Raw genomic sequence first — 24,520 nt, 5'->3', positions numbered from 1 at the left:
GGATTTTTCCCCCCCAAAATAAGTGAAACCTAATGTTTTCTCTCAGTGGTTATTTTTGAGCTTATGAAGTCAATAAAACTCTCGAGATTTATTAGACAGAGGAAATTAAAGAGTACTTTAAAACACAACATTCCTTATTTTGGGATCAAGTTGTGAAGCAAGAAACTAGAATATTACCTTATAATACAGTGAATGGAAACCAGAATATTACGTTTTAATACAGTGGATATGGTCTGCCATTAATTCATGTACTCAGATTTGAGCCATGTTTGAAATGAAGTTGGCTGTGCTAAGCATCAGGATTTTTAAAGGGGATATTTTTTAGAGCTTGACTTGTTCAGATATGCTAGTCTTGGTAGCTTAAGAGGAGGTCATCCAAGTTTCAAAACCGTGATTCTTAATATTCTCCAATATCCACTCCCTCCCCAATGAGCATTTGACGTCATGGATTGATTAATGGTGTCTATTTCATTGCTTAAAGATCCTTAAATTATCTTCCTCAATTAACCAACATGCCATCTAGAAGCCCAGGTTATTAAAAGATTTAAGATATTTACTATCATGATCTTACTTCTGTGTATGGCTTGTCAGCTGGCTTGGTAAGTAACAACAACATTAATAGTAACCACTGATACTTAAGTAATGGAAAAAATTCCTGTTGTCCTAAGATGTTTTTGGCTTTAAGCCCTAGTTGACTCATTTTGTCTGTGATGCTAGTTATATTTTGTTTGGCTTCTGTTGTTCCTTGCAGGTGGACCTTAGAGATCAGGGCTCCCTCTTACCTGTACCCCAGCTCATTATTTTCCAGGAATGATGTGAGCTTTCAAATCAGAATGAAGGGTGGATATCACCTCGGCACACAGCAGCAGACAGTTTAGAGAGGGCCCCATACCCCACCCCGGCAGGATTCATTGTGGTGGACAATTTGGATGATGAAAGGGCCAATATGGACAAAAGCATTTTGGTTTCATTTGTTAGGCAGGTCAGGAATAAAATCCTGTGGCTTTTGGGACTTACCTCCAAAGTATACAGACTGTTACTCTAAAAAATGCACACATCATTTGACATCTTTAAGAAATGTAACTTGCTTTTATTGTTTTTTAGTTCAGAACCATATGACTGAAAAAGCCAACATTTTATGATGTGTCCATTTTTTTAGAGGTTAAATCCCAATTTGACATATTTCATATTTTTAACACAACTTATTTGGAAATATGTATTTAGAAATAGCAGCATTTTACCTTTTTGTTGCGCTTAGTTTTCGTAACTAAGAGAAAATCATCAAAGAGGAACAGATAAACATCCAGGAATCTTGTACTTTCTGAGGAAATAAAGAAGGTGAAATTGGGGCTGGAAATAATAAGCAGAAGGTTTTTTGTTTTTTAGACCAAAGAATCCCAAAACAGGCCAGGCACCCTGGCACCCCATTGGAGCTCAGGACACTCCAATCACGTGGGTCAGAAAACTGCATTACTGTTGGGTGATTTCTTCCTAAAGCAGAGACTTGAGGTGAGCCTGAGCTCACAACTTTAAAGACATTGTATTTGTGATGCATTTTATGTGGATCTAAGAAACTTGGATTATATTTGTAAAGGTTTCAACTAAGCCTAAGGCATTGAACACATAGCATTTTTGCCTCTTGACTCATCAGAAATAAAGGGCACGCTGTGGACTAAATCATGCCCCACCCCCCCTCCCCAACACGCACACAACTAATGTGTTGAAGTCCTAACCTCCCGGTGTAGCTGTATTTGGAATAAGGAAGTAAATAAGAATAAATGAAGACATAAGGGTGGACCCTTGATACGCTAGGATTAATGTCATCACAAGAGGAGACATCCCAGAGACAGCACTGTGTGCACACTGAGAAGGAGACCACCTGCAAGAGAACTCTCACCAGAAATCAAACTGGCGAGAAACTTGATCTTGGACTCTCGGCATTCAGAACTGCGAGATATAAATTTTGTTGTTTAAGCCACCAAGTCTGTGGTATTTTGTTATGGTGGTCAAAGCTGATGATGACAGTGATTAAAACTACTCGTTTCTCAAGTTTTATAGTGTGTTCATAATGGTTAAATATTCTTAATGTAGCTTTACATTTACATTGTTGATACTACTTTTGATAGTCACTTAAGGCAAATAGGCTTTTCTACTTTTCTCTACAAAGGGTTTAGTAGTAGAAGAGAAATCAAATATCAGAATAAGGTATTGCCCTCTCTAACTTTATCCCTTAGAAGCTAGAAGAAGTGGTTAAATTTAAATGATTTCAGAGGAAAAGGCAGTCTGTTCAGAGGAGAATGTGACAGGTGATTAAAATAAATATAAGAAAACTCAGTAAATATATATATATATATTTTTATTCTATATATTTTATTTATTTATATTATTCTACAAGTTCTTTCTTGTATACTTTGACCTCCGAAAAGTAGGTGGCTAAAGTGAACTTAATAGATAAAATATTTAGGGTTCATGTCTATTTTCTCCTTTTCTTTAAGTTTAGAGGAAAGATTCTTTCTGTATTTGCATAGAAGAGAAATTAGGTATACTATTCCATCTTGAATTGTCCTTGAATTTTTTTTTTTTATAAAAACTGTATTCCATCAATACTAGAAACTTTTTTTTGCAAATCTCAAGTGTGCAAAACCTGTTAATTGTCCCTCAAAAACCATTCATCCCTTCTTTTGTACTAATGACATTTCTGAGTTTTAGTATGTACATGTTCACTACAAATAAATACTACATCTCCCAGCTTTCCTTGTCGCTAAATATGACCAAGTGACTAAATTCTGACCAATGGAATATAGGCAGAAGTGTGCAACTTCTGATTCATATCCTGAAACAGCAGGGCTTTGCTCTCCTGTTTCCTTTTCTCCTTCCCAAGAGCTAGACACACTGGTGACTCATTTTGGGCCTCAAGGAAGAAAGCAACACCCCAGGGATGGCAGAACTAAAAGGCAGAAGAAACCTGGGCCTCTACTCACTCCATGGAGAAGAGCTGTCACAGAGCTCAGCATTTTACATGAGAGAAAAATAAACTCCTGTCCTTTTAAGCGATTGTTCTCTCTCTCTGTCTCTAATGGCTGAACCAATATCCTAACACACACACGGCACTAAGCATGGGATATTCGCACAATGATAGACCTTCGGGACCTGTTAAATGTTTTCCCCAACTGCTGCCACTCATAATACATCAGGGGGATGATCATGGTCAAAATGAAATAGTTTTGTTCTCTCCTGCTAATTTTAAGTCTTTTGTTTTAACAAACGGGCAAGGAGCACCTTCTGGGTCTTCGATTTTATTATAGAAAATACTGATAATTTTAGCTATCATTTAGTGAAGCCCTGTCCCATCAAGCAGTCAACAGAGAGTGAGCATCACTGAGTAAGACAGAATCTCCGCCTTCAAGGAGCTTTAATTCTAGGAGAGTGGACACATACTAAACATGCCAGCAAGATTTGAAATAAGATACATTCAGGAACTGATAGTACTAAAAAGTAGATATGATCATCTGAAAGAAGATGACTATGGAAGAAGGTTGAAAGCATAAAGTCACGCTGTTCGCGTTTATTCTCCCAGGAGTTTGAAGCTATTACAGTCCAGTGAGAAACTTTAACTGAATGATTTTATTAGACTTAACCAATGAACACTGTGGATCTGCAATTCCACTCAGCTAAGTGCAAAGTTGGTGGTGCTCCAGAAGTTATGAAAACTTGTACTTTCTGGGAATGAGAAAATACACGTTTTTGTTTACAATAGTACAGTTTTTAAAGCTGGAAGAAATTTTGAAACAAAGTGTATATATATATATGTTAGGTATCATCATCATCGTCATCATCATCACTACCATCATCACCATCAACAACATCTACAGAAGAGATGAAGGGAATTTAAACAATTTTTCCAAAGTCTACAATTGGTGCTGGATCCCTATTCTTGGTGCAATGATTTTTCCATTTAAAACGATGTCCTCTTTCTTCTAACAATATTACCCCCACCCCACCACACCTCCATGCCAACTCTGAGTCAAAGTTCCAGTGACTTTAAATTTGCCTCTATAGTCCTATATGGTGCCCCCTCTCTGATGGAATTTGAGGAACCATGGGCCTGGTGTTAGTGACCTTTCTGTGGCTCATCCCATCCTACCACATGTAACTCCACAAGAAACTTTTTTCTGAAAATTTGGTCTATGGACTCCTTCTTAGGCCAGTCTCCCACTCATGCTTCCATGACAAGCACCCCCATGCTATGTGACGTGTGAATGCACATCTGACATGGCTTTTCACCGAGAGATGGTCATTGTCATGTTCATCCAACACCCATGTGACTTCTGATCATACCCACACCTGAACCCTAAAATTGACTCTCTGACCCACTCTTTCCACCACCCTTAGTGTGGTCAACCAACCTTTCAGGCACCTGGATTGGAACACTTGAAGACATTGACTCATTTCCTCTTTAACCATTTTGTCAATCATAAAATCCTCCTATTTTTGCCTTTCAAAGAACTTTCACATTTATCCTTTTCTATCCATGCCCATTTCTAACATTTTAAGACAGACCAGTGTAGCTCACAGTGCTGGACAGTTGACAGATAAAGGGAAGGGGTGAATCAAAATCTCTGATATTTCCAGGTGGAAGCCAATTTTGGAGGAAAGGCATGTGTTTGAGCCCAGAGCTGTGTTTTGCTTCATTAGTTTGATTTGGTTTTGTCACAATGTATAATTATTTTTGAAATTGTAAATAACATCAAAGAGAATGTAAAATTGTTATCTTTTCAAATGAAAGGGGAGGCGGGTGGTGTACAGGTTAAGAATCATTGAGAAACAGGCCCAGGCTCTTCTCACCTCACCCAGCTTCACTGTGGAGCTTCTGGTCTCTGTGTTGGTCTCCTCCTCTACTGTATTTTGTGCATTACTTCTAATGAATCTTTTTTCAGTGCACTTTTAAGCCCATCACTGGTTGCTGGCTTAAAAGCAACCAATGATGGGCTTAAAAGTGCAATGAAGAAAGATTTCCTGGCTGTGTCCCTCTGGCTTCCAAAGCAGTTACTGCGATTCTGGAAGCCCAAGGCTGAGACAGCCTGGCTTGTGTTCTCCTTGAGCATATTACAGAAGCTCCCTGAGCCTCAGATTTCTCACCTATAACATGGGATTAAATGTAGCTTCTCTGCATAATTCACTGCAAAGAGAAAATGCATGGAAAAGCGCTTTGATGTAAAATGCTGGGTATGTGTATCTTTTCTAGCTGGCAGTTGCCAAGTGGAGTGTGTCCCCAACTGATGTGTAATGCTACATGGAAAGCAGAGCAGATTCTCAACAAATGTGTATCAAATAAGGAGTTTCTGCCTGGCACTCCCCAGCAGATCTCACACTCCCATAAACAGGCAACCTCACACCTCACAGGGCTTCACACAAAATAGGTGCCCAATCAAGATTTTGTGCAGACATGAACAAATGAAAGGGTGCAAATCTAATTTCATCAGGCAGCCCTTTCTACTCATATTTATTGAGCACAGATTTTGTGCCAACCATTGTTTTTCAACTGCTTGTACAGCCTTTAGCTCATTTAATCCTCACAACAAATGGGAGATGGCTGTAAGTGGCCCAAGATTACCTCCTCAGGCCCGAGGAGGCTGAGCAGGGAAGTCTCCTGGCAGCCAGCGGCCAGGGCCACGCCCCCTAACCAATCTACCAGAGCCTATTCTCTCAGGTGGCTTCTGCCTCCCAGACTTTTCTCCTGATACGCTCTTTTTCTGGGATGTCTGCCCACCTTCCTTCCACTGACCTCCATCTTCTTATTCCTCCAAGCCCACCGCAAGTCCCATGGACCACAGAAAGCCTTTCCTGGGTACTCCAGCTTCACAGACCGTACCTTCTTTTCTGAACTCATCCTGCAGTTCTGCGTATAACAGCAGAGCTTCCCAACTAGAGGGAAAGGGTTATACAGAATAATGATTCTCTATCGTCCAGTAATATACCCACTTAGCATGACACGTGTTACGTAACTGGCTCTCAGGTAACACTGATAGGACGCTTGCCCAGCTCGCTGGAGGAGTAAAATGACGACAACAGCTGACATGGACTGCTCATTATGTTCCAGACCTCGAGCTAAGCTCTTTGGGTATATTATTTCATTTTAACAACAATTTTGTGAGATAGATATAGTTATCCCATTTTACAGAGAGAAAAGAGAGGGCATGTATCTAGTTATGTTGTGAAATCTTTGATCAAGCCAGAATCTGCCTGACTCCTTAGGATGGTCTCTGATTCACATCTTCCATTACCTTATCCACAGGCAAATACAATTTTTCCCCACCCTTCCATTAGCAACAATTGGACAATTACAAGGTAGCAAAGATGTGGAGTTTTTAAAGGAAGCAGTTACTTACCTGCAAGAGTTAATTTTCCCTCATAGAGAAGGTGTCTGTTGGTTGGTGACAGGATGTTTTCTGCCATGTGTTCTTTAAAAACATGTTTCAGGCACTTGCAAAACAAGGGAGAAAATCAGAGAAGTTGTTAGTGATTGGAAGAGAACGTGTTTCAGAAGCTGGGGTAATGCATTCTGCCTATCAAGGTCAAGATATTTAGAAACGCCAGTAGGTGGACTTGGGAATGGGGAAGTATGGGTAAACCTCTCGGAAAGACCACCCAAACAATGCCGTGATGATGTCAGCCTCCCCATATACCATGCCACATGGAAGAAGGCTTTACTTTTCGCTCATAAAACTAGATTTTTTTTTTTTTTCCAAGCAGACAGCTGGAGACTTTGGAAGATTAGTGTATTTCCACCTGAATGCCAAACTTCTGGAAAAGGACATAAGTCTTAATTGATCCTTTTTGTACCTCTGGAATGAAAAACCTTTTATCTCTATCCCAAAGAGGAGGCCACACTACAATCTCCTGTAGATGTCTAAACTTTTGGAAATTATCAAGCCACTTCACTTTTCCTTCAAGATTCCCTGAAAGACAAGATACATTCAATTTATTGGTAAATTCAGGTGACATTACAGCATAAATTTCAACCAAGATGCACAGTAGTCATTTAGAGAAACTACCCCTGGAGTCAAACCATATTTTATGTTCATTTAACATATTGCTTGCAGTTTAAATGTCTTACAAAAACTCACTAATTTCAAATCAGCCTCTTGCAGAGAAAAATGAAGCGTAAATAATTTAATTCAGCAAGTTGGAAGTGTATTGTGCATTTTTATTTAAATAGTATCAATATAGTCCTTGGTAGCTTTCTCTTATTCCCTACACTACATAGCCTGTAACTATAAGAAGAAAAGAAAATTACACCAAGAAGGACAAACATATTTTTTGTACTAACCATAAAACGTACATTCCCTTCATGATAGGGATAATTAGTTCTTTTGGGATAAAAACTTATTTTCTGTTCTGAAGGTCTGTATTAATTTTCCAGCATTTTCTGATAACATATCGCTATTGAGGTTTTTTAATGATTTCTGGGAACATGGAGGGCAAGTCATAGACCCATAGAATTACATAGTTAGAGGAATCCTTGAGAATTTACCATCTTTAAGCTCAAAGACTTAAAGGAAGGCCACAGGGATCTCTTCCCCCAACAATGAAAATCCATATTTTATTGAGAAATCTCCAGATGAGATGCTATTATCTTCCTTACAAGCTTTTCAAAATGAGTAATAATTTTCAAAATTACTTTAAAACTTTTTAAAAGTCTGTTTTTAATTGAATTTTTGTCTTATTCACTTGATAAGCTTAATTTTAGTTCTTTGGGTCATTTTAGAATTTGAACAAAAAATTTAAAAAGAGAAAAGAAACTCCCAACTGAATGAATGGTCATTTTACTTTTTTTCTTCTTTATCATTTCTTTTTCTCTTAAGATTTTTATTAAAAATATAGCTATATTATAGTATATAAATATACAATATTATAGTAGTTTCAGGGGCACGCCATAGTTATTCAACATTTACATACCTAAAGAACTGATCACCATGATAAGTCCAGCAACCATCTGACACCATACTATGCGATCACAATATAATTGACTATATTTCTTTGGTGCCTGTGGAGACTACCCTTTGGGTATGCCGCTTGCGGGGCTAATTGGGTGGTGCTCTGCTATAATTTGGAGCCAGCATCTAATTCTGGGGTTTCTTGGGAGGGGCTCTGGTGCAGGCCCAGGTCAGCCACTGCCTGTGACTGTCGGGGCTACCTTGGTAGGAACTTCAAAATGATCCAGTTATTTGCTGCCCATGCTAACCCTGGAGGCACATGGGAGAGGGCACGCTGTGAACTGAGGACAGCTGTTACCAGTACCAGGCCTGGGGTAGCTCTGCAAAAAGGCAGAGCAGCCTGAGGTCTGCTGCCACCTGCTAGACCCTTATGGTGCAGCCACTGATAAAGCCTCACGCGGTATGCAATTTGGGTGAGGCAGGGTCTCAGGGGGTCACTAGAGTGGGAAGAGTTGTGGTCATTAGGTTAATGTAGACTCTGGTTTGGTGCCAGTACTGAGCCTGGAGCAACTTAGCAAAAGTCTCAGAGCACACGAAGCCCAGTCACCCCCTGCCTGGAGACTGTGGACTCCAGTAGTTTTCCAAGAGTGTAATGTGGGTTGGGCTGGCTGCTCTCAGAGAAAGTGCCTCAGGTGGTGTGTGAGTTGAGTGGAGAGGGGTTCCAGCTGAGTCAGCAGGGCAGAGCAGCAGAGCTCACCAGGCCAATCAGAGTCAGATTTGGCCTGTGGGGGCAGGTTCAACATAGAAAAGATGGTGCCTGTCTGCCGACTACATGGGAGAAGGGCCCATCACTGGGAAAATTCCAACTGTCCTCCAGTCCTCTCACCGAAGCCACACACCTCAGTCTGCCCCCCATATGTCTCCAAGGTCCACCAAGTCACCATCCTTCCCCCTCCGCTGGAACCCAAGGTGAGTGCCTGTGAGTGAATGAGTCTGTGCTTGGGCTGTTTAAGAGGATACCTGGGTTTCCTTCCATCTTCTGTCCCACTGGAATGGTCAGAATCCCCACTGTTTTTCACACCCAGATGTTGTGGGGGCTCCTCTTTCTGGCTGGGGAGGCCAATGAGGGGAGCTAGGAGGAGCTTCTGAGACCGAGATATCCCTCCTGATTTCCAACCACCACAGGGAGGTTTGGGGCCTGTTCTTCATCTCCACTCCTCCTACTAGTCTCAATGTGGCTTCTTTATATTTTTAGTTATAGGACTTCTGTTTGGCTAGATTTCAGATGGTCCAGGTTGATTATTCTAAAATTTAGTTGTAATTTTAATGTGTTCATGGAAGGAGGCAGGCATAGTGTTTATTTACTCTGCCATCTTGACTCTCATTTTTCTTTTAAACTTGCAAAAGAACAATGTATCATATCTGTACAGCTGATAATTATAAATTTGAATTCTTCCCTTTTGGCATACTCATGAAAGCCTGGTTTATGGACATATATCATGTACCTCTTTATTTTAATTTAATTATATAGAGCTACCAAATAAACTTAAGTCATCATAGGGCTTGTTCTGTTCCCATTCCCAAATATCAGTTCTAAAGATTGCAGTTGGCATTATTTTTAGATTGACCCTGGATTTCAATGACCTAAAAAAGTGATGAATAGGAATTTATCCTCCGGAAAGACTTCCCATGATGTTTATTCCCATTTGCTTTGTGTTTGGGCTCAGTATGGATGTTAAAAACAAAGTGCCTTCAATCATCTGGGAAGTAGAACTTTTCCTGCCTGAACTCACATCTGAAAACCTTGGAGGCAGCCACGTCCTGCATACACTTGGTGGTAGAGTTTTCATAGGTTTCACCAGGATGTGACTGGAACCCATTGTTTTGTGATTTACAATGCACTCAAACTCAAATCCACATTTCCCAGACATCAATGTCAACGGAATTACCTTCTAGGATGGAAGCCCAGATGGTTCCCAGGAGCCAGAGGGCCACCCACCTCTTTGTGTAATCTTCCCTTGGAGCTCTGGGTTACTTATCTCAGGGACTTACGGATTGACTTTTCCACCTTTTCTTTCATGGAGTAGATCATGATTTTCTCAGTAGAGTCTGTACTCCTTTTCCAGATATTCTTCAGCAACAAGGGATATCGAGTCAGCCTGTGTAGTGGGGCCACTAGCAGCTCAGGCAGGTGAAGGCGTCTGCACTTTTCATTTTGCTCACACCACTGGGGAAGACAAAAGCAGACATATCAGAATGTCACTTCTACCAAGGCCCTGAGAAGCCTGGACATAAGAAACTTAGAGATTTTACTCAATAATGATATGACACAATTGTGAGCTTGCTGGGAAAGTTTATAAGCCACAGACTAGACTTTGATTTTGAAAATTTCACATTAAACTGTCTTTAGCAAGCATCTATCTACCAATGCCAAATTCAGGGTCTGAAATGGGGTTCTTAGATGTAGCTAAGAAGTATTATTGAATATTACTGACTAAAATTGTTACTTGCCAATGAAAGAAATGAGAGAAAATATTTTTTTCAGGTGTCTTGCCTTCCCAGTAATGGGATAAAGCAGCAGTCAGCATCACCTGTAATACCACCACTCAATCCTCCTAAAAGGGGAAAATTTTCAAGATTTAGAATCACAGGAAAAGTTTAAAATTTGTTAAATGCGCTAGAGAATGCATGTTCCATCAGTGGCAGTGATAAGATGTGTTAATACATGTGTTCCAGCCTTGTTTAGCCTTCTCACTTAAGAGTTTGGTTTGCTCATTGGTTTCTTCTCCCTGGCCCTCAGGGGAGATTTCTGGTTTTGCCATCTCTGTTGCCATCCTTATGGTACAGTTAAGAGAATTTTTGCTTGTTGAATCCAATCCTTGACTCTGCTTTGTTGGAGGGAATCAGAGTAATGTAAGAAAGTGAAAATAAAAGTTGAAGAGGCTAAATTGATCCACTTTCTATAGAGCAGAGAGAGGAGAGGACAAGGATAAAGACAGACAATTTTCAACGAGGATAGTTTGGACAAATAGGCAGTTGCAAGGTGTACAAGCACTGGGAAAGACAGGAAATGAATTCCAGTAAGTATTGCTATGGGGTATACATTGGATTTCCATAAATGGTATTTGAGAAACACAAGTAAACATGAGAATAGTTCAAAAATTTGTTTCATCTACTGGACTATTTCTTTGAATTTGATATTGTCTAGAACCTGAGAATCCCTGGATTTTGTGCAGGTGACACATGACTCAGGGAGACAGGTCTCTGGCTACTATTCACACATGTACATCAAGAAGTATTAAATGATGTGTTCTCTTCCTCTTCTTCTTTCTCTTGTCTTGTCTTGTCTTGTCTTGTCTTGTCTTGTCTTGTCTTGTCTTGTCTTGTCTTGTCTTTTCTTCTCTTCTCTTCTCTGCTTGCACACACACTGTTTCTTCCCTGAACAGCATGGGCTAAATGCCAAACTTAGCCCCTTGGTTGGTTTCCTATGTTGGTTTCCATTGTAATCACACTTGTGCCAAATGTTTTATGAATATATATTTGTTTTATTGAAAATTTTGGGTGTGGGGGACGTTATGTACACAGCCCATCCACAGCACCTCTCCTTTTATGGCTCCATTCTCTTCCTTTTCAATTACTTTTTATTATTATTAAATGTATTGGAGGGTAACATTGGTTAATAACATTATAAAATTTGAGGTGTACAACTATACAATATAGCATCTGTACACTCTATTGTGTGCTCTCCTCCTGAAGTCTAGTCTCCATTCTCTTCTTTGAAAAAAGCTTTTTCTCCCTCTTCCTCCCTCTAACTCCTCCCTACTTCTCTTCTAGCCTCATGCTTAGCAATTTGCATTTGTTTTTCCTAGCTGGACCATGTCCTTGTGGTTTTCACCCTCCCCCACTAGGAACTTTATCAAAGTATTTCTTCTGAAAACACCCAGGGCTCTTCCTCATAGGAATGCTGTTGGACATGATCTTTTCTACTTCCCTACATACAGAAGGCAGGTCATGAAAGTGAGCATAGGAGTACATGGTGGATGCAGCTCTAGGAGCCATCCCCTTCCCTTCTCCGTACTTCAGATTCCTCTTGGTGGAAGGTACTACTGGTAGATTATCTCCAAGTTCTCATCCAGTTCATTAGGTTGGAAGGGATGGAGAAGGAAGCAGAGACTGCAGATGTAGAGAGGCGGGGAGGGGCAATGAGTGGAAAGATGAGGTATGGAGAGACCCTAGTCTGTGGTCTTTGTGGTTGATTTCCATGCTGACTCACTCACTGACATCAGCATTCCAGCTCAAGTGTCTGGGAGCTCCGTAACTGACTTCTCAGCAGCATTTAGGTATTCCCTCAAAACACACACCTGTGGCTCCACTGCCCCAAATTTCCATGCTGTAGAAAAGAGCTCTGGCTGCCAGCATCTACTGGTGTCCGGGGTAAATGTGAGAACAACCAATTTACCCCAGACATCAATCAGGCAAGAAACATCCAGGGTAAATAATTGAGACAAAGATCCAGGCCAAGATACAGGAAGCTTTTAAAGTTTCGGAAGGCCTCAGAAGAGAGGAAAAAGATATTCATTGATTCTAAAAGTAGCTATAAGTTTTTGTTTCATCTCTCTGTTGGCTTTAGTGTTCAGGTCCATTGGGGGGAAACAGAACATCTCTGTCAAGAAAGACTGGACATAAAAGCCTTCTTTTAATGGGTGGGTCTAGATCCATGGAGGCTGCTTTTGATTTATAGTAAATATCCCATGTGTTTAGGGGAACAGTGAAAGGAATTCAGGGGCTCATGTAAAAATGTTCTTCTCATAAATCTGTCTTGGTGGGATGCAACATTGGGCTGAAGCAGCCCACATTCTGGGAATCTTGGGGAATTTACTGAAGCTCTCTAAACCTCATCTGGGAAATGCAGTTAACAAGAGTAAGTATGGCAGCAGGTTGGTGAGTGGTTTTAATGAGATAATTCATACAACGTGTCCAGAACAGTGCATTGTAGGTAGAGTTCTTAGTGACTCTACCCCCCCCCCTTAGTGTGGGGTTCATTGAACCCCACAAAGAGACTGGGTACAAAGTTTCAGTCTCTCTCTCTGCATCATTTTACCTGTCTCTGAAAGAGCAGGGAGAATTCTACTCCCATCAAGGTGCACCACACAAGATACAGACATTTACAAAACCCAGTCCCAGATGGTGCAGAGAGTAAACTCATCGCAGCGCATTCATAGCCCGATTTCAGGCAGCCCATAACACCACACAAACTTAAGTTCTCCAACAATGTTGTTTATATCAGAGCATAATAGGGGAATGAACGTCAGCTTCACACAGGTCTGAATCCGAATCCTGCCCTGCCCCTGAACAACCGTATCTTTCACCAAGTTGCCTACTTTATCTAAGCTCTTCAAAAATGGGGGATAATACCAAATCCCACAGGGTTATTGTGTAGACAAAGAGATCATGGAGGACCAGCATACAATGCAGTGCCTGGCAGTAGCAAGGGCTTGAGAACCAGTCACTTTTATTATTTATTATATGTTATAATTATTGTATTTTATGTTGTGAGAATTATTATAACCATTACATTTTTATCTATTATATTATTATTTTTATAAATTATCTATGATGATGATTTGGTTCTGTACTATAATGCTGTGGAAGGCAGATTCACCTTCAATTCCTTCAGTCTCTCCCTGATCCCTCACCTTTGTTTCATGATGCTAACAGTTCCCAGGCAGTGGGAAACAGCTCTGAGGAGCTGGAAATAGTTCCAGTGTAAAGAGCATTGGGTTATTTTTGCCTGAAGACTTTTATCCAGGTTCCTCTTTGCTACCTATTGGCCATGTGACCTTGCAAATGTCATATAACCTGTCTGAGCCTCCAGAACACATGAGGACAATGTAGTCAACATCATAATTTTGTGCTAGGGATTAAAAGAGATGTTTGAGTAAGTGCTTGGCAAAGCACTATGCATTATAAAAGTATTGTGTGTGATCATTACAACATTGCGTCCTCTCTTCCTTTTCCCTAAGTATCTTTGGCCATACATATTTCACATATAAATGTAAACCACTCTTCTATGTCACAGTCGATATAAGATTTTCCATAGTTGTTTGAAAACGGTGGCTGAGTCTTGTTAAATTCATCTCTGCCCTAGCTTGGAAGGGAGAGAAACGGACCTGGATTCTCCCCAGTTTGGGGTCCTGGCTGGGAGTCTAATCCATCAGCTTTCAGGGAAAACTTTTGTAACAGGATTATTCATACCTTTGGAAATCTAATGAGCTTTCAGTTTCCAGTTTGAGTAGCAAAGAAAACACTGAAAGTTTAAAGCTGAAAAATAAGGCCAAGTTTCTCCCCTAGTTTCATTCCTCCTTTCTCATCCACGCCACACCCAGGCTTCCTGGCACATCTGGGCCATAGGTGCACTGACTCACAACTACCATTGGGAACTATGGGAGCCTTTCCTCCCACGCCTCTGAGGTTATGCTCTGCCAGGGTTTTTTTTTTTTTTTTTTTTTTTTTGCAGCTGCAGGGAAGAGCTAGTTTTCTGGAAAGGTTTGAACAATTTTCTCTGCATCATACAAAAGTGCTCTGGTATAATACTGAAGAGTACAGTTAAGACAAAGAAATGTCAAAAGAGGGGTCAAAGGAAGTAGGGAAGTCAAGGAAAATTCTATCCATGTCAGCTTCTTAGCAAATGCTAAGGGTTCTTAGCAAAAATGCCTTGTTCGAAAGCTTTGGGACCCATGGCCGCCATGTCTGACAGCTCCAGGGGCAACATTTACACGGTACTCTATGACGTACTCTAGGGTGAGCCATTCACACAGGATACAATGTAAATGGTGTTCAATGGTTTTGTGCAACAGGATCTTGCTGCGACCAAATCCTCTAAGAGCCAAACTTCTAATCACAAACGAAGCCTCGGTTCTTAGTCTAGTTTTTTCCTTACAATGTACCAGTTTCTTCCACAAACAAACCAAAGAACAAATAAAACAATTTTAAACCTCAGCCAAAATGTCAGGAGGGGCATGATATGTCAGGAGGATGATACGTTTCCAGGGGTGCAAAATTGTAAAGTCTTACATGTGCAGTGGAAGATGCATTCATGAGGAGAGCAGACTCCTAGTTAAATATATTACTGATTATTTTTCTTCTTTCCCATTTAATTTGCGTGTAATAATTCCTAGTACCTGTTACACCCAAAGCGTCTCAGGAAAAATATAAAAGGAAAAAATGGTACTTTACTTTTAAATAAATTCCAAAGTCCTCTCTCTGCCTCAGGCTCTCAAGATAGAAGACAGCGGCTGAGTAATTTAGGCAGTAGGTCTGGTGGCTCTGACAAAGGCTCCCTCGGAAATACTGCAAGAGGAGAAGAGCAGATGAAGAATCAGCAGAAGCAAGGAGAACACAGACAGACTTTCTCTTTCTCTTCTTTTATCATGAAGTAGAACAGGGAAAACTGAAGGAGTCACCATTATCAAACAGGCTTATCTTTACAATAAACATTCTTTAAAAAAATGGTATTTCCATAGTAAACAGTTAACTTCTCAATAAATGATCTTTTTTCTTCATACGTAAATTCTAGTTAGAACATCTTGATTTAATTCACCCCTTGCTTCTCTTTATGCTTTGTTGGGACCTACAGTCCCTACATGGTACCTGATAATAAATGATGTGTTTGATTCCAATGCATATGTTGGTAGATACTGTGCTTGTGTTGGTACCGTGTTTCCCCGAAAATAAGACCTAGCTGGACCATCAGCTCTAGTGTGTCTTTTGAGCAAAAATTAATATAAGACCTGGTCTTATTTTTCTATAAGACCTGGTCTTTAATATAATAATATAATATAATATAATATAATATAATACATATAGTATAATACCGGGTCTTATTTAATATGATATAATATAATATAAGACCTGGTCTTATACTAATTTTTGCTCCAAAAGACACATTAGAGCTGATGGTCCGGCTAGGTCTTATTTTTGGGGAAACATGGTAGTAAGCGATTAAAGTAACAGCATTTAACTTTTCATCAAATCTTCCTCAAAAATATCCATAAACTTAATTCACCTGCTGGCTACTAAAACTGTAGAGTCAAAATTGGGACACCTTTAATAAATGTACTGTGTTTAGCAGCATGCATTTTATTTAGCAATCTTACCCAACCTAACACTTATCTTCCCTTTTCTTCATAATTTCTACTTAATGTCTTAGACTTGCTCTAATGACCACACATTTGTAAGTGATCTAAAATTTATTTTAGAATGAAGCAAATGAACAATTTATATGTATACAGAGGTTGCCAAAAAATGTATATACATTTTAAAAAGAAAAAAAGAACAATTAAAATTGTAATACTCAGTATATACCAATATCAAAAGATGAATACAAGTCACATATGACTTCTGCAATTACAAGAGGTGATCTGAGTGGTTACCATCAGCGTCCAGACACTTCTGATTACGGCGAACTACTGCTTGAGCAACACTGACCGAAGTATCCACTTGTGTACAGTTTTTTGGCACCCCCAGTATATTCACATATAAAATGATCAAACATCACACCATCTCAGTCAGGTGTCTTTGTTGGCAATGAGTTATTCTTTTCTCTGCATCAATACTCTGTCTCCTTACTGGCAGACATTCTCTCCAGTGCAGTGCCTCCCAGCTCCCTAAGCCAATGTGCTCCTTGACAGGTTTCTTGATTAACAGAATGAGTGGCGGGTCCCATTAAGGCGTTTCCAATAGTGACATCATGTGGTGGAATGAGAGAAGGAAGACGCATCTTTCGGTAAAGTTAGAACTACAGTGAGTAGAGAAAGCGGATGCAGTCTAAAAGCCACCAAAGGAAGTGACAGTGATAAAGGCAGAGACAACAAAAACTAGAAAAATATTTTCTTATAAGACAGAGGAGAAAACACTATGGGGGAAAATACCAAGTTTTGGCTCCAGCAAGAAGTAATTTGAAAGACAATGATGTGAATTTATTTTTGAAGGAGTGGAGGGTTGTTGATAGCTTGGAGATACAGAGAAGGTCTTTTCACAGGACACTTGAGAAATATCATCACTAGGAGACAACTGTTAAGACTGTATATGGTCAGGCCTAGAAATCCGGTTCTATAACCCAGTAGCTATGTGATTTTGCCCATGTTAACTAACCTCTCCAAGCCTCAGTGTCTTTCTCAGGGACTTGCTCACATGGCTCATGTGTGAATAACAAAATGTTCCAATCTTCTAGCTGGTGAGCTTCTTGTGAGGCTGTGTCCTGTCCATCTATTTCCCCTTCCTGGGAAGGATGTTATGTACCCACTCCCTGGAAGTTAAGCTTGCCCATGTGACTCTCCTTGGCTGATGAAATGGGAACAGACGTGCCGTGTGTGACTTTAGGCAGAAACTTGGAGTCCATGAGTGCTCTGCCCCAGTCTCTTATGTCTTGCCATGGTGACGGGTAATGTTCCAGGCGGTGGCTGCTGCCTCAGCATGGGTCCCAGAGTGAGGGCAGTACCAAAGTAAGGTACAGTGTAAGTGAGACATGAACCAAGCCAGTGATACCTGGGGAATGTCACTCTGCTACAACTGACTGATAAAGAACCTTTGAAATGTAGGAAAAACTTGAATACCCCATCTTTGCACACCTGTAGCATAATATGAAGCATGCATATGTGGGTTATATCATAGACCTTTACTATACAGTCTGTTAGTATCCCATGCTTAAGTGGGCTTTTAGTGCGTTACCCTGTGGTGTGAATGTTTGTGTCACCTTCAAATTCAGATGTTGAATCCTAACCCCCCAATGTGATGGTGGAGCCTTAGGAGGTGGAGCCTTCAGGAGACGATCAGCTCGTGAAGGTGGCACCCTCATGAGTGAGATTAATGTCCTTATAATGAGGCTCCAGAGACCTCTGTCGCCCCTTCCACCACGTGAAGGATGCAATGAAAAGTCTGTGACCAGAAGGGGACCCTCCCTTAACCATTCTGGAACACTGATCTCAGACTTTCACCCTCCAGAACTGTGGGAAATAAATTTTGGTTGTTTATAAGCCACCCCGCCTGTAATGTTTTGTTATAGCAGCCTGAGCAGATGAAGACAACTTATGTGTTTTGATGAGAAGTTGGTATTTCTCCAGACTACTTACTTAAAACTAAAAATAAAGATTTTCTGGCTAGAGAGTCCAAAATTTTAGCTATTTCCCAACACTTTTCATTCTTTCTCTTATTTTTCAAATCTGTTTTTAAAGTTCACGAAAAAAATCTCCCTTCTAGTTTTCTTATTCAAATGTTTTCAAAGTTCACTAAAAAAATCTCCCTACTTTATACCTTGTTTTCTTTACACCTCCTCCTTCATATCTTACCTCAAACATCTTTGCCGCAGGAAGAACTTCCAATCTGTAACTACCTCACAATCTGCCCAACCTAGAATATTTCCTTCATAATATCTATGTTCCTCAGCATTGATCTCAACTTGATTATATAATTATTACTGTTATGATTGAATTTATTTCTTGCCCACTAGACTGGAAACTCCCCATGAGTAGCAGTGTGTCTAGTTTTGCAGATTTATTGGGTACAGGGTATCAGCCCCACACATAAGCATTTAGTAAGTGCTCAATAAATCTCAATTTATGTTTTTTAAATGGATTGTAAAATTCCAATCTTGCTAAATGAGAATACTTAGGGACTGGATTAAAGAGCTCAGGCAAAAAGAGTAAGGAGGAGGCCCAAATATCTAATCAAGAAATAAATAGCATTTATCAAACCAGCGCTTCAGGTTTTTCTCTTCTTCTTCTTTCATACACAAAAGTCCTATTAAAGATGTTGATGGATTTGAAGGTTTATTTTGTTCCTTTCTGACAGACTGGCACTTCTGTTAGAAGAACAACTGAACCATGTAATTAGCCTACACAAACTATTGCCATGAATATTGCTTTAAATTGAAGTCATTTAAAAAACAGACTTGGAAAATGCCTGTTCCATGTGTGCAGATTTCTGTGTTAATAAAACCCACACAGGAGAGGTGACAATGGGAAAACAGAATCGGCAAGTTATTTTTGAAAGCACTGATTAGTGCAGGAAGGGATGGTTCCTTTGTGGGAGGGTGCTAGTGGAACTTCCCCAGGGACAACAAAAACAGAAAACCAAGGAGATATTGACAACTATCCTGGGAGGTGGGTGAAATTATTGCATGAAACTGAGATATCCCAGAAGGATTTTTACCTTTGTGAGCACAGAAATGAAATCCATGGATGGTGAAGTCTCAGAAGCATCAATGTAGTCTTTGATGATGGCAAAGAGACTGGTCACAAAATGAAAGCTCGTCTAGGGGCCAGAGAGAAAGAAAGCAAGAGTAGGCACACACTCAGGGGGAAGGGATCAATATTTGATGAACTTCAAATATCATTCTGATAGATGTTTGCCATTTTCAATTTATATCCTGGCAAAATTCAGATTTATTGTTTTTTTCCAATATATATTTTCTCATAAGATTTTTTTTAATGAATAAACTCCTTTTGAATCTCTCCTTACATTTTAGAGGAAAGATATTTATTTATAATATATGTGAGGAAAGGACCTTCATTTGAGAATAAACATTTACAAAGATGATGGAGATCTTAGGAATATGTTTACTTTCTTAAACAGCCAAGGAAAAATGAAAAATGTTACTGAAGGCTGATATCTGCAATCTATTGGAAAATGTCAATGAATGTTTAGGTTTCTTTCTGATGAAGCCAACCTCCTGACCATAAATTTATATGGCTGAATAAACCATATTCCATATTCCAGTATGGAATACAAGCCACAGAACTAGAACAAGTATGATTTTCATGATCCTCTGGTGAATTTTAAAACATGTCTACTAGCATCTTCCTATTTTGGCTCACCTGACTTAACTCCTCCAGGTTTGCAAACAGTCTCCATAAATCCACATCCAGGAGATATTCATGCGCTTGTAGATATTTTAGTGTATTCATGAAAATCTTTAAAAAAAATAACAAATGCAAAATAAATGCACATTACTTTCTGTTTTTAGATTTTGAAACTTGCCCTTCACAAGAACATAAAGCATAAATCTCCTGAGTGTAACTTTACAAAACAGTTTAGAAATTAGTGTTTTCAAGGTTTAAGAATTTTTCTAAATACAAACAATGACATTTAAAGTCCATAGAACATATGGGAAATGTGCTCTTCTGTATGAAGTTATTGTTCCTTGTATGTACCCTAACAACATTCCTGCTGAACATAATCCATTTAAATGGGCTTTCTCTGCTTTCCGGGGTCAAAGAAATTTCACAGGTTCTCTTCTTGCCAATAGCACTCACGAGATCAAAACAACATTCATGCTGACGTTTCCTTTAGTTTTTTTCTCTGCAAAAGATCCAAATGTCCATTGCCTTTGGAATCAAATTCATAAAATGCTCTTTGAACCCAAGGTCCCTAAGTTTAGTACCTATGTTTTCTTCAATGCAGTTTATTGTGTCAGGTCTTATGCTTAAGTCTTTGATCCATTTTGAATTAATTTTTGTACATGGTGACAGATAGCAGTCCAGTTTCATTTTTTTGCACATGGCTATCCAATTCTGCCAGTGCCATTTATTGAAGAGGTTGTCTTTCCTCCATTGTATGTTTTTAGCTTCTTTGTCAAAAATTATCTGTCCATATTTATGTGGTTTTATTTCTGGGTTCTCAATTCTATTCCATTGGTCTATGTGTCTGTTTTCAAATGAATGGGATTATATGAAACTGAAAAGCTTCTGCACAGCAAAAGAAACTATTGACAAAATAATGAGGCAACCAACTGAATGGGAGAAGATTTTTGCAAACAGTGCCTCTGATAAGGGGCTAATATCCAAAATATACAAGGAACTCATGAAGCTCAACAACAAAAAAACAAACAACCCAATTGAAAAATGGACAGAGGACCTGAAGAGACGTTTCTCCAAAGAGGACATACAAATGGCAAATAGACATATGAAAAAATGCTCAACATCGCTAATCATCAGAGAAATGCAAATGAAAACCACAATGAGATATCACCTCACCCCAGTCAGAATGGCTTTCATCAACAAGACAAATAGTAACAAGTGTTGGAGAGGCTGTAGAGAAAAAGGAACCCTCATACACTGTTGGTGGGAATGCAGACTGGTGCAGCCGCTATGGAAGGCAGTGTGGAGGTTCCTCAAGAAATTACGAATAGAATTACCATATGACCCAGCAATCACTCTCCTGGGTATCTACCCAAAAAATCTGAAAACATTTCTCTATAAAGACACGTGTACTCCAATGTTCATTGCAGCTTTGTTTACGGTGGCCAAGACATGGAAACAACCAAAATGTCCTTCGATAGATGAATGGATAAAGAAGTTGTGGTACATATACACAATGGAATACTATTCGGCGTTAAGGAAAGATGATATAGGAGCATTTGTGACAACATGGATGGATCTTGAGAGTATAATGCTAAGTGAAATAAGTCAGACAGAAAAAGCAGAGAACCCTATGATTTCACTGATATATGGTATATAAACCAAAAACAACAAAAGAACAAGACAAAGAAATGAGAAAGAAAAACTCACAGACACAGACAATAATTTAGTGGTTACCAGAGGGTAAGGGGGTGGGGGGTGGGTGGTGAGAGTAAGGGGGATCAAATATATGGTGATGGAAGGAGAACTGACTCTGGGTGGTGAACACACAATGGGATTTATAGATGATGTAATACAGAATTGTACACCTGAAATCTATGTAAATTTACTAACAATTGTCACCCCAATAAATTTAAGGAAAAAAAAAAGATCCAAATGTCTTTTACTTTCAGAGAAATCACGAGTTAGAATCTGATAACAGGTAAGATGTTTAGATTTGGATAAAGGCAATGAATATTAATGAAAACATTAAGGGCATCTTTGTGTTGTTATTACTTGATTTGATGCTTTCATACAGCAGGAGAACTACTCTAGAGTAAGTGAAGAAAGAACCACAATCCTCACCGATAATCATCCCCTCATCCTATAAACGAAAGAGAAATCAGTTTATTGAAATCAGAATACTTTGCGTAAATCTGAAGCATTTAAGTGGAACAATTATCTCAAGAATTTTAGATGTGAAAAGACTGCACTTTAGATTGCCAACTTTCCAATTCCCATTTCCGTATTACTTAATTTGTGCAGTGAATGGTTCTCCTCTTGCTTCAGAATCACATAAAGGTCCTGTTAAACCAGAGATTACTGAGCTCTCAGGGTTTCTAATTCAACAGGTCTCTGCTGGGGTCTGAGAATTTGCATTTCTAACAAGTCCACAGTGATTCTGATGCTGTGGGTCTAGGGAGCACACTTTGAGAACCACAGACTTAGTGCTTCCCCAAATCCATATCGAATACTATACGGTTGTTTGGGAATCTGTCAATAACCAAGCATTTAAGACATAGAATTATAAGATACAGAAGTCTTTACTACAGATCAATTGGGAGAATTTAGGGGGAAAAAGTCTTTTTCTTTTTTTCTAAAAAAGAAGCTATAAGATTCTTTGCTTTACTGAAAATTTTTTCATTGTTAAAAAATATAGAGTCCTTCAGTATATTTTATATTTTCAGTATATTTTACTATTTGAATTTACTCATTGTGAATTCCAATTTATAAGCAAGTTTGGGAAATTCATATTGATTGTGTAAAGGGAGAAATATGTATACTCTAAAAACACTAGGACATTAGGAAACAAACACAAATTGGTCTATTTTATTTTATTTTAAGCAGAAAATGCTAATTTGAAAAACTTGTGCAGCTGAAGTGGGACAGAAAGATCTGTTATTTATTAGGGCAGGGTGGTAATATAGCAACTCAGGGGGTTTGTGCTCTGCATTGAACAGCTATTGGGTACCACCCAGCCTCAATGCTCCCTAGCACCATCCTGGTTTTCGCCGGGTATCCCCTCTTCCCCAGGCCTTGATGTGCTATGTGGCAAGCCCACCTTACTCCCAGGAGTGAGCCTTGATTGCATTGAGCCAATTAGCACATTCTTTCCTTATCCCAGTAGTTGGTTCAGAAGTGGGTATGTGACGGAAGCCAGTGCAATCAGAATCATATTTAAGACTTTTGTTATGAATACTGAAAAGAGATCCTCTCTCCCTCTCTCTGTCTCTTTCTCTTTCTCTCTCCTTCCATGAGCTCAAGGACAGCAGCCATTCCATGACTACAGCAGAAGGCAGCCAGAAGGTGAGGTCAATAACATGGAAGGAAGGAATGAGAGATGGAAAACAAGTTGTCCTTGGTATTGAGCCCCTTTATCAAACCAAACTTGAAATGTCTCCTAACTCTGGGCTTTATAGTCACCTGGGCCAATAAAATTCTTTATTATTTAAGCTAGTTTTCTGTATCCTAATGATATACTTTCTGAGTTTCCATTTTCTCAGAGTGTCTTTGTGGTTTAAATTTTGCTGGTAAAATACTTTGTGCCTTGACAATAAATATTACTTACAGAAAATAATAACTGTCATTTGTATGTCACTTGATAGGTTTCAAAGAAAACTAATCTGATCATTACAATGCTCAGATTTTATGAGACAGCCAGAGATGGTATTGTCATCCCTCTTTTATAACTTAGGACAGGAGTTGTCAAACGATAGCCTATGGGATAAATCAGGCTTGCTACCTGTTTCCGTAAATTATGTTTTATTGTAATACAGCTATGCGTGTTCCTTTATAAATTTTCCATGGCTTCTTTCGCACTGCAGTGGAAGAGCTGAGTAGTTGTATTAAAGACCACATAGCCTGTAAAGTCTAAAATATTTACTGCTTGGGCTTTTACAAAAAATATGTGTCAACCCCTGGTTTAGGAAATAGAGGACTGGACTTTTCTAAGGTCACGTGGCACGTCAGAGGCAGATGCAGGACTTGAATTCAGGTCTCCCAACACGGGGCTTTTTCCTGTGTAAGAGAGGCCAGGATTCAAAAGTGCTTGTGGGCAAAGGTAACTTTGGGAACAATGCAGCTCTTCCTTCCCTGTGGTCTTGGGAGGCAGTTGCTCCCTTGCCATCCCTTGCCCTGTGGTTCACCTGTGAGGAAGTCTCTGCTGAGAGCCTCACCAGATCGGGGCTGCAGCACTACACAGCCTTAGGGGCACCATTTATATGGCAGGCATCAGGAATAAGCCGTGTAAGACAACCCCACTGCATTACATGTGGATGGCTGCCTGGAAACCTGTAACTGGCTCTGCTCTGCTGATAAAAAGCTTCTGCCTGACACTGCTTATGAAGGGAGCAAGAGTTAAAACACAGGAAGGTGATGAGCATGGAATGGTGCCTTGGGGGTGGTTGCAAACTTGCTAACTCCAGGAGGGTGTAAACACAGGGTGAGAAGAGGCAGAAGAGACTGAGACCTCAGATGGGGATCTCATCCAATCTTGAGAGGCTATATTTAAGAAAAAAAATGAAGAAACAACCACGTAGCAGATAACAGTAGATAAAATTTTCTTAAGATCTCCTGAAAGTGAGGAACTCCAACCCCCTAACTTTCTTTTTTCAGCATGGAAGAGGAAAACAAATCAAATGAATATTTTCCATCTACGACAAAAATTAAGCTCAGCATATTTTTTTTAAT

At 39.6% G+C, this 24,520-nt stretch overlaps 1 protein-coding gene across 1 annotated transcript in view; it reads right to left on the bottom strand.

Moving 5' to 3' along the window:
* PLEKHG7 (pleckstrin homology and RhoGEF domain containing G7) overlaps positions 1 to 24,520 on the bottom strand; it is a gene marked incomplete at its 5' end in the record, with an annotated part of 63,006 nt that overhangs the window by 8,159 nt on the left and 30,327 nt on the right. The window contains 7 exons of the mRNA XM_081058993.1: positions 1,242 to 1,321; positions 6,390 to 6,483; positions 6,844 to 6,959; positions 9,990 to 10,164; positions 15,174 to 15,287; positions 19,146 to 19,247; positions 19,811 to 19,906. Of these exons, the coding sequence (XP_080915119.1) occupies positions 1,242 to 1,321; positions 6,390 to 6,483; positions 6,844 to 6,959; positions 9,990 to 10,164; positions 15,174 to 15,287; positions 19,146 to 19,247; positions 19,811 to 19,906 (777 nt within the window). The remainder of the gene's footprint in view (positions 1 to 1,241; positions 1,322 to 6,389; positions 6,484 to 6,843; positions 6,960 to 9,989; positions 10,165 to 15,173; positions 15,288 to 19,145; positions 19,248 to 19,810; positions 19,907 to 24,520) is intronic.

Source organism: Rhinolophus hipposideros (genome assembly GCF_964194185.1).
Source record: "Rhinolophus hipposideros genome assembly, chromosome: 9".
NCBI lineage: Eukaryota > Metazoa > Chordata > Mammalia > Chiroptera > Rhinolophidae > Rhinolophus > Rhinolophus hipposideros.
Note: the sequence above shows the minus strand (reverse complement) of the source record. Positions and strands in the feature narration are given on the sequence as shown.